Genomic DNA, 12136 nt, shown 5'->3' with positions numbered 1-12136 from the left:
TCCGCCGGGAGCCCGCGGGAGCGGCGGTGCGGGGCGGTCCGGGGGGGCGGCCCGGGGGGCGGCGGCCGGCGGGGATTGCCGGCCCGGGCGGGGAGAGCAGCGAGGGCGGCAGCCCGGTAATAACCTGCTGGCTTCCAGCCTAGGCTGCGCGACTGGCTGAGGGGAACGGCTTGCTTACGGGACCTGGTACGACACGAAGCGCAGCCTGTGCGCTCGGTGCAGCGGCTCGGACAGGTGAAGAACGGCGAGGAGGTGGCGAGGAAGCTGTCACGGCAGCACGTGGGTATTTGCTGGATACGGCTGTACCTCACCTGGGCATTAGAAAGATGCTGCCGGCAAGCAGAACAATACACATGATAGAAAAGCCGCACAGTGGACGTGTAAATCCCAAGCGGATTAAAGCAGGAGCTCGAAGAGTTTATGAATATTACGGTGTTGTGACTGCGAGGGACTGGGGGAGCTGGGGTCGGGGACCCCGGTCCATCCCACTTTGCGTAGCTAAAGGAAGTTTGGATGGCAAAGGAGGGGTCAGCTCTAAGGACTCTGCCTTGCTACAGCTGACTAACCCGGCTGCCTTTCCTGAAAACTTAACCTCTTTGGCCCAGCTTCTCTCAGATTCCTCGGCGGTGGCTGGCAGTTATTGTAGGACTGATGATCTGCCTTGTGAGCGCAAGCATTCATCTGTTTTAAAAGGAGCTGTAATGTCTCTGTCTTCCATACCAAAGGGAGATTCAGGATGGCCTCTTGGGACTGGCAGACCAAGCAAGGTCAATGATCATCTACACAGCCTCTAGCAAGCTACAGGAACCATAAAACAATAACAGAAGAGCTGAATGACAAAGGTGTCACAAGAATCAATAGCGATAAACTGGCCAGGAGTAAATTCAGGCTGGAGATGAGGAAGAGGTGATACAACCAATCCATTTGGCACAAGTTCCCTATCAGGAGGGGAGGAAAGTGAGGAAGGAGATGAGGCATGAGCTGGGGACCTCTTCAAAATTTAATAAAACACAGACCATCTATTGCTTGAAGAGAAAAAACAGTAATTACTTCTTAAAAGGACTATTTTAACTAGGCCATCAGTATTCTATCTAGTCACCAGTTACAATATTAAGATGCACAATAAGGCATTTCAGAGCAAATTTGCCATGTAGCTAACTTTAGAATCCCACACTCCACATGGCAAAAAAGGCAAAATTACTATCTTATCACAAGATTAGGAAACTTTAAAACTATTTAGCAGCCACAAAGAACAACAGCCACACATTCCCTTGGTGAAGCCTGTTTTGACAATAGATTGTGTGTGGCATATATTATGGCTGTGAAATCAAAAAAATCCCTAAGAACTACCTTGATCTTTTCCTGTCTGCCTCCAGAAGAACACAGAAATGTAAATCCTTTTCGTAGATACTGCCCCTTGAATAGCCTTACCCCCCATAAAAAGAGGAAGAGCATTTGCAAGTCATCCCGAGTTCAGCAAAAGGATGATTTAAAAAAGGTGATATAGGTAAAGCAGGCCTCACAAATAGAGCAAATAAGATAAACTTGTAGAGAGATTAAAATCATGTAGAGAGAATTAAGCTTTCATCTTGTGGCTAGAGATAGTCAATTATGTTCAGGAGGTGAAACAGTTTTCACTCCAACTACTTGCTCTCACTCAACAGATTCCAACTACTTTCAAAACCCAGTCCTCCTCACATTAATAATTACATGTGAGTAATGAGTAATCCAATAAAGCCTATGGAGTCAGATTTCCACAAAGTCAATGCATGCAGTAGAAGGCTGAAGTGTGGGAAGTAGCAGTGATGCACGGTGATCAGCGTGAGCTATGGCTCCAATAATGAAACGGGGCTACGAACTCCCTGTGCCTGCATACAGTTTACTTATGCACTGCTCATTATTGCCAGAAGAAACTGGTTGATGGAACATGTTTGTTAATTCTTCATATATTCTTTGTAAGCTATAAATATTTGTTAACCATTAAACTGGGACTTGTTACCAGCCTGTCACAGTAGTTTTTCAAGTCTAACAAAATTCATTTGTTTTAAAAGCATACAAGCCTTTCTTGCTTATGTCATGCCTGCAGCAGCTTTAGAAAAACCTATCTTTCCTTTCAGATCCAAAATCATATGTAGAATTCAAGCCTTGGAGCACTAGCCCTCCATAAATACTACAAATAGAGTCTGCATCCATTGCTTACGTCCACAAGATAAAAACATATTAAGAACAATTGCTTTAAGAGCAGCTTCCTTTGTGGACATCCAGCACATTCTGAAATGCTCAGCACGTGTGGGAATACATATCCCTTATTATTGTTCTGTGTATTTGTAGAGATCTTAGAAATACTTTTGCATTACAATCCAGAAATCACTTAGCCAGTGCTTATTTGCATCATACTATTTGCATCATTACTATTTGTTTTGCCAGAAGTCACAGGCTGCACACAGGTATTTGGAAAGAGTTTAAAATGGCTCTGATGTAACCACATGATAACCACATCCTCTGAGAGCCTAGTGCAGAATCTGTGGAAGACAACGAAAACCAGCAAACTGTTTTGTTTAGCTACCATGACATCAAGGTCTTTCTTCTTTTCAAATGGGTGTTGAAATGCCATAGCTTGTCCTCTTTCTGGGACCCCAGAACGGTCTCACCATAATTTCTCCAGGTGCTTGAAACTCGACGCACACATCTCTTGCACTCCTGAGTAGCAGCAGGCGGTTGGCTGTTCTGAACCATTACCTGGAGATGCTTGGAAATACACATCTCTCTCCTTTGGGCTGGTGAGCAGGACTTCTGTGGATATAGGGCAAGAAAATCAGTAAAAATAGCCTGGCCTCCCATCTTTATGATGCAGAACCTTTTTTTGGACTGCGTGACCAGGAAATGAATAAGATAATTGTTTAGGAAGAGTAGGGTGAAATGTGTACTGGTGTTATTTGCAAGAAGGCTTCCAACTCAATGTTCTCCAAGACTGAGAAATCATGTCTGTTTTGGAAGGAAAGTTACATAAGTCTATCTTGTGACATTGGAAATGTAATCACAGCACATGCCTGTGTATTTCTAGAAACATGTCGGAGGGAAGTAAGTTTTGCAAGGATTGTTCAGAACTGAAATTCAGAACTGATTGTTCAGAGTTTAGCAGTGTCATGGATCTCTCTTGGGAGTTTGTAATACCTGACACTTTCGCCTGCCTACCTGGCTGCTTTGCCGTACTGTGCCGCTGTCTGAACTATTCATTACTCAGTTCCCGAGTCTCCACAGTTTACAACATGGCACTTAAGCTACCACCAGAGTGTGGCATTTTGAAGAAAAGATGGGTCGTGGTTGCTGAGGTGAGTAGAGTGTGAAGGTAAAGGTTACCACAGCAAGAGACAAGGGGAGAAATAGAGAAAGCAAAAAGGAGCAGGAAGAGGATGGCTGATACAGAGTGAACCATTATACCCTCACTGCAGTACCACTCTTCTGAAAAAGCCCCCAACTTCAGTTGCCATTTTGATCCTAGAGCGAAAAAAGAAGGCGGCTGCCACCCTGGAAAGGGGGGACAGTTAGGGGGAGTCAAGGAACTGAACAGCTATAACCAGAGGATTTTTAAATATATGCAGCAAGATGGTGAGTCCGAACGGATCACCCAGGACAGCTAGCTGGTGAGAATCCAAATTCTTGAATGTCATGTGACAGCTGGTTGTTGTTACTCTTCCTCTCCCCAAATCCAAGTTTATAGACAGCATGTTATGCTGTTTACAATATAAGCAAATCTTGAGAGGACCGAGTTCCTCTGCTGTGACTGGCTGCTCAGTGGAACACCAGGCCAGCATTTGCACTGACACCACCTCAGCCCTCCAGAGCCCAGGCAGGCTCTTGCACTGCATCTGGCAGCTCCTCATTTTTTAGCACCCTCCTTGTTCCTCCACTCACCCACCCTCGAGTGCTCTAGAAGTACTCTCTAGGCGCAGGACCGCAAGCCTTGGCTTAAACGTGTCATGCCCCATGGCTGTATGCCAGCATTTAAACTGCAGGGGACTAAATGGACATCATAACTCCAAGAGAAAATGCAGAGGTTAAGAAACTAGCTACTCCTTGTAGGAATCTGGACAGAAAGGTGGAGCAGGTGGAGTAGTGCCAACAGCGTGCAAAGTGCCCAGATGAACACTGAGCTCACATTAACATGCTGTGCAGTGGAGTGGACTTTCAAACAAGATCACACACTTCCATTAATTATTACACACAAAAACGTACATCTACTGTGCTATACCAACATTTCAACACCGAGTTCAGTGCCGATGCAAACCTCCCCTCTACACATATGTAACTTTTATCTTAGTGCAGCTTTGTTTTCTTGCAACTGTGCTATGAAAACTATTTTTGTATATTCTACTTCTAGAATATTGATTATAATTTGACTGTGGTTAACACTTTTGGTCTAATACAAATCTTTCAGATATGCATACTTCCATCTCCTGGACAGAATAGATACTGCATTTATGTGGCACTACTAATGGGTCTCATGGCTGGCTATGGACTTCTTGTTATCCTTTGATGACCTTGAGGGAGATAATGGTTTATTGTTCCACTCAGTACAAAAACTCCTCTGTAGATTAGGCGTCTTTGGGGCTTTTTAAGGGGCACAAGAAAATTAAGTGATAGATGGATATAGGGAAGAACATTCTCCCTGGGGAGAGGGGAAGAAGGTGGGCATTATAATTTGTGTGTGTTTACATGCTTTCTGGGGTCTGAGCAGTATGAAGGAAATTATATGTTCCCACTTCTTGTGGAGGAAGAAGGGGAGAAGTCATAGCCAAATGTCCCACAGGAGCTGCTAAATGAGAATACCTGCCTTGGGGTTGCAGTGGCATATTGCAACTGGGGTTGCAGTTCAGAGTTTCAAGCAATATATGGCAGCAGTTGGAGGTGGCCATGTGCACCCTGGAGGCTGTCAGCATGAGTAATGGGCGGTGTCGTTCCTACTGGGTTTGCCCTTGGTAGCTCAGAGTGCAGGGAGAGGAGTACACCACACTACACTTCTGTCTCCATGACTTTTTCAGAGGGCTCTGGTTAGCTTCTGCCCACTCCGTAATAGGAAGGGTACATACCTGACTGCCACAGGGTTGACATTGGCAGGGAGAGACACAGCTGGAGCCTGGGAGTGCTGCAGCCACAGCCCCTAGCCAGGCCTTTCCCCCGTGCAGACTCAGAAATGTGGAACCTGAGCTGGAGGCTTGTGGGGCAGTTCTGAGCTAGCTGAATGGTTTCCACTTTCTCTCTCTGTCCTCCCCTGCTCCCACCAGACCTGGTGGGTCACTGCGTGGACGGTGTCTCCTCACTACCCAGATTTAGCCCACAGCCTGCTGCTTGATGATACCAGGAAGATCAAAGAAGTACATATTGTAGAAAAGGTGACTGACAACATTGGTGACAAATGCATTCGATTGCATTAGCCACAAACCATAGCTATCGCTATTTGTTACTTATTTTCGTTATATTTTGGCACTACGTATTTTTTACAAAGATGTCAATATGTAGACCACCCGACGGTCAAATTGTCAAGTCTGCAACAGATGGGATGGACCAAGTCCCATGTCAGACTGACAGCACCTGAACAACTAACATGTTTGAAATGTGGTGGCCACGCTGCACACGCACAGATCAGCTGGACCACTTGTGCTGCCCACGCACACGTCACCTGTGTGAGCATCTGACAGCAACAGGAACAGGCAGTTGCGCTTTTTAGATTCCCGAGTTACAGCCAAGCCCCGTAACCCCCACTGAAAGACAGCGGAGATTTAAGGTTTGTTCCCAACCTTCCTCCAGGCTGCCAGGTATTGAGGAACGGTGCTGTTTGAAGCCAGACCACTTGAGCAGCAACAGGTGCACTTGTTGCCCTAGGGCAGAGGTGAGGCCACACCTGGAATACTGTGTCCAGTTTTGGGCCCCTCGCTACAAGAAAGACATTGAGGTGCTGGAGTGTGTCCAGAGAAGAGCAATGAAGCTGGTGAATGGTCTGGAGCACAGGTCTTATGAGGAGCGGCTGAGGAAACTGGGGTTGTTTAGTCTTGAGAAAGAGGCTGAGGGGAGACCTTATCGCTCTCTACAACTACCTGAAAGGAGGTTGTAGTGAGGTGGGTGTTGGTCTCTTCTCCCAAGTAGTTAGCGATAGGACGAGAGGAAATGGGCTCAAGCTGCGCCAGGGGAGGTTTAGGTTGGAAATTAGGAAAAATTTCTTTACGGAAAGGGTAGTCAAGCATTGGAACAGGCTGCCCAGAGAGGTGGTGGAGTCACCATCCCTGGAAGTGTTCAAAAAACGGGTAGATGTGGCACTTTGGGACATGGTTTAGTCTAGTCTACCCTTGATTGGCTTAGAGTAGACTTGGTAGTGTAGGTTAATGGTTGGACTGGATGATCTTGAAGGTCTTTTCCAACCTAAACGATTCTATGATTCTATGATTCTATGACAAGAGGAAATGGGCTCAAGCTGCGCCAGGGGAGGTTTAGGTTGGAAATTAGGAAAAATTTCTTTACTAAAGAGTGGTCAAGCATTGGAACAGGCTGCCCAGAGAGGTGGTGGAGCCACCATCCCTGGACAGTGAACACCATCCCTGATGATGAACACCATCAGTGTTCAAAAAACGTGTAGACATGGCACTTTGGGACATGGTTTAGTAGGCGTGGTGGTGTTGGGTTGACGGTTGGACCGATGATCTTAAGAGGTCCTTGCCAACATTAATGATTCCTCGTTTTACTTTTGTTAAAAAATAATCCAGCCACCAAGCCAGGAAACATGAAATTAATTATTACTCTACGCTAAATTGGTTTAGTGGTGGACTTGGTAGCGTTAGGCTAATGGTTGCACTTGATGATCTTGAAGGTCTTTTCTGACCTAAACAATTCTAGGACTCCAAGATGATGGGACCCAGCCGCAGGTGGTGGCCCCTTGCCCCAGGTGGTGGCCCCTAGCCGGCTGCTGCAGTTGCCTTTCCCCGCAGGAGGCCGCGCTCCCCGCCGGCCGGGCCGGGCCTGCTCCGGCCGGGAGGGAGGCCGTGAGGGAGGCCCCGCCGCCATGGCTGCGCGGGCGCGAGGCGGGCTCGGCGGCGCATCAGGCAGCGCCGCGGGCAGCCTGCGCGCCCCCGCGCGCCGGGGCCCTCGCGCGCTATAAGAGCGCGCGGCGGAAGGCGCCGCCCCCTCTTTGGCGGCGGCCGGCGGTGGTGGCGGGGTGAGTAGCCGCCATGGCGCCCGGGCCTGCCGGGCTCAATCCCCGCGGCCGGCGGCGCATCGCGGCGGGAGCGGGCCGGGCGGGGGCCCCGGGGCGGCCGGCGGCACTCACCGGGGCGGCCTGTGTCTGTATTTGCAGCAGGAACCCGGGCGGGAACAGCACCCACCGAGAGCGCCATGGCCGAGGAAGGGTGAGCGGGGCCGGGGCAGGGGGCGGCGGGCGGAGGGGCCGCGTCTCGCCTGACCGCGCCGTTTCGCGCCGCTCCGTGTCGGGCCTTGCGGCTGCGGCCTGCGCAGGCCCCGCCGTGGGGCTGCCGCACGCTTCCTGCGGGCGGAGGCCGGGTGCGCGGCCTGGGGTCCGCCGGAGCGGGCGGCGGTGTGCCGGCCTTCCCCTCTGTGTACGGGAGCACGGGGAGAGCGCAGCTGGCTGGCTCGCCGGGAGGATTTAGTCTCCCGTGGTTTCTTCTAATTTCTCCTTTGCCTGCCTTCTTTAGCTTGCCTTTCTGTTTTTTTTTTATTGGCCGGCTGCTTGCAGGTGAACGGGAAGCTGCTGCTGATAGTTGTAAGATGTTGGCACGATCAGAGCAATAGTAACCTCTTTTCTCTTTAGCATTACTGCTGGAGGTGTAATGGATGTTAACACCGCCCTGCAAGAAGTGCTGAAGACCGCACTTATCCATGATGGCCTAGCTCGTGGTATTCGTGAAGCGGCCAAAGCTTTGGACAAGTAAGTGGTGGTCCCATTTTGTCTGTGCTGAATAGCAAAACTGGGTGAGGTGCGTTGTGATGAGCTGTGCTGAACACATGCAATGCTTGGCTTGTCCAGATGTTTAGTTGAAAGCTTTTGCAAGAGTACGCTTTTATGCCAAGGAGTTTTGTCTTTTGCTGTATCTTTTTCGGGGTCTTTAATTGTGACCTTAAAGTACAGATGCTAAACTCAGTGACTCGAGAATAACAGCGTCTAGTGTATTAGGTTCTGTCTTTCTGTGACTCCTGCGCCATCAAGTTTTCATGTGGATTGGTTTTGTGAAGAGAAGGAAATGGCGCTTGCGGTATGTAGCTATGGAAATCTGGGGCTCAACAACCTCGTGTTTTAAGAAATGATAAACTCTTCTCAAAGCTTTCTTAGAATTCCAGTTGGGAGGGTTAATATGTATGTCAGACTTAACCTGGAAGAGTTAGTTTACTTTTTATGAAGAAAACCTGAAATTCATAGCTTCCCTTTACCTTTTTTGCTAGCTTCATTTTTTATGTTGCAGATGTAAATAATTGCTTTGGTACAATATCAGAACAATATTAAACTTGTCATATATGTGCTAGCCATGGTAATTAGTTACAGTTTCTTGGTAGGGTGAAGTATTACATATATGTGTGTACATATACACATACATACACACCTCTGTGTGTGTCTCTATATGTAGGCACATACTTCTAAGAATAGACAGTGCTTAAGTGTAATGCTACAGTGTTTGGGTGATGACTTAACAATTTGTCGGATACCCCTTCACTCTTATGAGTGAGAACAGCAGTCTGACAAACCTGTATGCAAAAAGCTCTAAGACAAGGTACTAAATAATGGAGGATAAATACAACTTAGATGACCGACAACTAGTTTGTAAGAGTTCTTTTGAGTTTAGCTACAACTTCATATGCTGTGTGTTAAGAGGATGATGTATGTACAAGGTTTATATACATTTGTGTGTGATGGTTCTTGCTTGGAAATGTTTCTGAAACATTCTGGTGAAACTCATGATGAAGGTGGCTGTGGAGAAAACTGACTTTGTTTGCAGTGGTCAAATTACATTAGGTTAAGCACAGAAGACCTATACAGCTCTCTTTGTTGTCAGGTATTCCTTTGGTATTCTTAACATTGTACCACAGTATACAAAGAGCATAATTAGAATTGGGGCCCTGTCATAACAGCTTCTTTGACCGTAAGTAGAAAAGATTGTTCTGAAGAGTTTATAACAACTTGATGTGGAAATTCAAGCTTTTAATAATGACAATTCTAATGTTAAATTATTGTAATCTGAGGTAAACAAGAAAAAGCAACTTGTAACTCAGTTGCTTTCTAACAGTGACAGCAGTTCTTTATGGGACCTGGTGTTTATCCAGTCATTACACCTTTTTCCAATGGCTGAGAACTTATTTAGTGGGATTTTTAGAAGCTTTTGAAACTGGAATAGAATTTGATAATAAAGCTAACAATGTATGAGTAGTCTGCTACATATATGGAAAACATAAAAAGTAGCAGATGATATCAAAAGTATTTTTAGTATTTCAAAAGTGTATGGTGTCTCAGAACCAAAAATTAAATTTAGGAAGTGGTGGTTGTCTAGAAATGCACGTGCTGAATTTTGGTCTTCACAGTTTTGATCATTAAAGAAAGTTTAAGCAGTGTCTGAGGTTACATTTGTCAGTTTTCATTTCTGGTTTGTTTTAGACGCCAAGCCCATCTTTGTGTTCTGGCTTCAAATTGTGATGAACCCACGTATGTAAAGCTAGTTGAAGCACTTTGTGCAGAACATCAGATCAACTTAATAAAGGTGAGTGTCAGAACTTCAAACTCAAGTTTGGATCAGTTACCTTGCTTGCAATATAAGCTGCTGGTTTCAGCATAGAGAGCTGAACCTTTGAGACACTCTGCTGTAAGTCTGTATATGACTTATCTAAGCAAAATTTCTCTTGGCAGTAGAGATTGTTTTAGTTCTATGATTGTCACATAAGCAGTACAAAAACTGGATGTAAATGGCAAAGGATGCGTGTCGGGTATTTTACAAAGTTGAAATGAATTTTTGTGTCCTGTATAATGAGAAAAAGAATTAATGCTGCAAGTGGTTGTGGATCATGGGAGGAGTCTTAACATGACTTCAAATTAAAATACCTATGAGCTGTACAGTGATGATACTTTGGCTCCCTCTACTGATACTTGTGAGGAAAGAGCCATCTGTTACCCAGTACTTCTGAGAGTACAGCAGCTTTTTCGCTGAATCTAGTGAAGTTAGAAATGACTAGTTCTGATGTGATGCAATGTTTTACACAGGTTGATGACAACAAGAAGCTGGGTGAATGGGTAGGTCTCTGCAAGATTGACCGAGAAGGAAAACCTCGCAAAGTAGTGGGCTGCAGTTGTGTGGTTGTCAAAGTAAGATGATGCTAATTCTAGCTTATTTCTTCTGAAAATAAGCAGTAAAGATAAGGATGCTTTAGATAAGGGACTATTAAATAGAACTTTTAGATTTTTTTTAAAACAGTTGCTTTTCATTGTTTATAGTGAAAGTAAGCTGCTTCCTGGTTCTGTATTCCCTTTCATGTTTATTTAAAATACTCATATTAATTTTGTGAGTTAATGGTTGTGTCCTTAAAGTATCTATGCCCACTTGCCAGTAAGCATTAAAGGAAAGGCCTTTTAACTAGAGGAGAGGCAGTTTTGCTGAAGAAGAAAATGCCAGTTAAATGTGTCTGCTTAACTTGAAAATGTTTTGCAGAGCATATTCTAAAACAGCTGGTAAAGTAAAGCCACAGTACGAGCCTTGAAGACTTTGTTGTCTTTGAGGTCCCAAGAGATGGCTACATCTTTGCAGTAAAGACTAATGCCTTCTGCATGTGTTTTCATACTTTTGTTATTGTGTCACATACTTTAATTGGCTTTCTCTAAGCAGAAATGAAGAATTTGTTTGAATCTATACGAATAGAATGAAATAGAATAGTCCTTTATTAGAATAGCCATTTATTAGAGAACAAAGGGAAAGCAGTTGACAGATTGCTTGAGGTTACTTGTATGGAATTTTGGGAATATTTAGGAATGTCTTGGGAAAACATGTCAGAATCTCAGTTGTCCTTTTAAAAATAGGTTGTAAAATCTTGAATGGGTCTGTATGTTATTAATGGGTTATTTTGTGTTACAGGACTATGGCAAAGAATCTCAGGCCAAAGATGTCATCGAAGAGTACTTCAAGTGCAAGAAATGAATGGAAAATAAATTTTGAACCTGACTAGTGTGTGTGTGATTTATGGGTGGGTATTTGTGGAATAGTTCTTTGAGTTGTAGAGGGTAACATCAGAAGGTGAAAGGACTTCGCAGGTCTTGGTATAGTTTATTAGTATGTTAAATCTCTCAGCTTGCTCAAAAGATAATGGTAATCCCTGCTCTTCCTATTCTAGGGTGCTTCTGTTTCTTGTTCCTACCCCAGAGGTTACCAACTTATGGAACTTTGCACAGCTTCTCAGTTGTGAAAATGCTGACAGTTAGTACCTTTGCTTGGCAGTGCTTAGGCCTGTGCTTCTGCAGGGATTCAGAGTAACTTTTTGGGAAAGTCCAAAGTACTGCTGCATCTGTGATGAGAATTTGGCTCCCTCTGCTGAAACAAATGAGGAGAACAGCCTTAACTGTTACCCAAATCTTCTGAGATGTTGCAGGAATTGTTTAAATGCTATCTCAATTTATTCAAGGAATTTACTTGACACGAGGTTGGGTTTTGTTGGTTTGCGCCCCCCCCCCCTTGCTCAGTTCTGAAGCAAATTATGGGTAGAATTAGCTTCTTAGAAGAAGCATTGTTATATACTTCTAGATCTGATTCTGTAGGCGTTCTCAGTAGTCAAGGTAGCCAAGTAGTTGAGATCTCACTGCTCAAACCAAGGCAGTGTTGAGCTCTGACTTGCCTAGTGACTTGGTTTCCCTAGTATCTGGATGATGTACAGAACTTATGTTTCTGTCAATTTTTTTGCTTTTTGACAATAAGGTGAGATGGGGACTGGAATTCAAGATTACTTTTCCACTCTCCTGCAAGTTGTCTCATATGTCTTACATTTTCTGTGGAGCAGCTCTAAGTGGAGTCATAAGGAATTGCTCCATTATGCTGATCAGGAGGACATGAACATGAGTATGAGGCTGGGTACCTGTAGACTGAGGAGACAGGAATGTGTATCT

The 12136-nt window shown here is 45.2% G+C and overlaps 1 protein-coding gene and 4 non-coding genes across 5 annotated transcripts; all 5 read left to right on the top strand.

Annotated features, from left to right (window-relative positions):
- The first annotated feature begins 7184 nt into the window (after window positions 1–7184).
- RPS12 (ribosomal protein S12) lies at window positions 7185–11201 on the top strand. Its single transcript, XM_075707820.1, has 6 exons — window positions 7185–7207; window positions 7346–7397; window positions 7817–7933; window positions 9650–9752; window positions 10250–10351; window positions 11115–11201. The coding sequence occupies exons 2-6, from the start codon at window positions 7384–7386 to the stop codon at window positions 11175–11177; spliced, it is 399 nt and encodes a 132-aa protein (XP_075563935.1). The 5' UTR covers window positions 7185–7207; window positions 7346–7383; the 3' UTR covers window positions 11178–11201.
- On the top strand, window positions 8674–8745 carry LOC142593368 (small nucleolar RNA SNORD101). Its single transcript, XR_012830977.1, has one exon. It is a non-coding gene; the product is annotated as a small nucleolar RNA SNORD101 (small nucleolar RNA).
- On the top strand, window positions 10097–10182 carry LOC142593379 (small nucleolar RNA SNORD100). The gene has a single exon (XR_012830988.1). It is a non-coding gene; the product is annotated as a small nucleolar RNA SNORD100 (small nucleolar RNA).
- On the top strand, window positions 10652–10784 carry LOC142593378 (small nucleolar RNA SNORA33). Its single transcript, XR_012830987.1, has one exon. It is a non-coding gene; the product is annotated as a small nucleolar RNA SNORA33 (small nucleolar RNA).
- Window positions 11202–11536: 335 nt separating the features above from the next.
- On the top strand, window positions 11537–11621 carry LOC142593381 (small nucleolar RNA SNORD100). Its single transcript, XR_012830990.1, has one exon. It is a non-coding gene; the product is annotated as a small nucleolar RNA SNORD100 (small nucleolar RNA).
- Window positions 11622–12136: the final 515 nt, after the last annotated feature.

Source organism: Pelecanus crispus, chromosome 3 (assembly GCF_030463565.1).
Source record: "Pelecanus crispus isolate bPelCri1 chromosome 3, bPelCri1.pri, whole genome shotgun sequence".
Taxonomy (NCBI): domain Eukaryota; kingdom Metazoa; phylum Chordata; class Aves; order Pelecaniformes; family Pelecanidae; genus Pelecanus; species Pelecanus crispus.
This window is presented reverse-complemented; position numbering and strand designations above follow the sequence as displayed.

Coding starts and splice junctions, on each gene's coding strand:
- RPS12 (XM_075707820.1), top strand. Junction 7,934..9,649: donor GCGGCCAAAGCTTTGGACAA/GTAAGTGGTGGT, acceptor GGTTTGTTTTAG/ACGCCAAGCCCATCTTTGTG. Junction 9,753..10,249: donor ATCAGATCAACTTAATAAAG/GTGAGTGTCAGA, acceptor TGTTTTACACAG/GTTGATGACAACAAGAAGCT.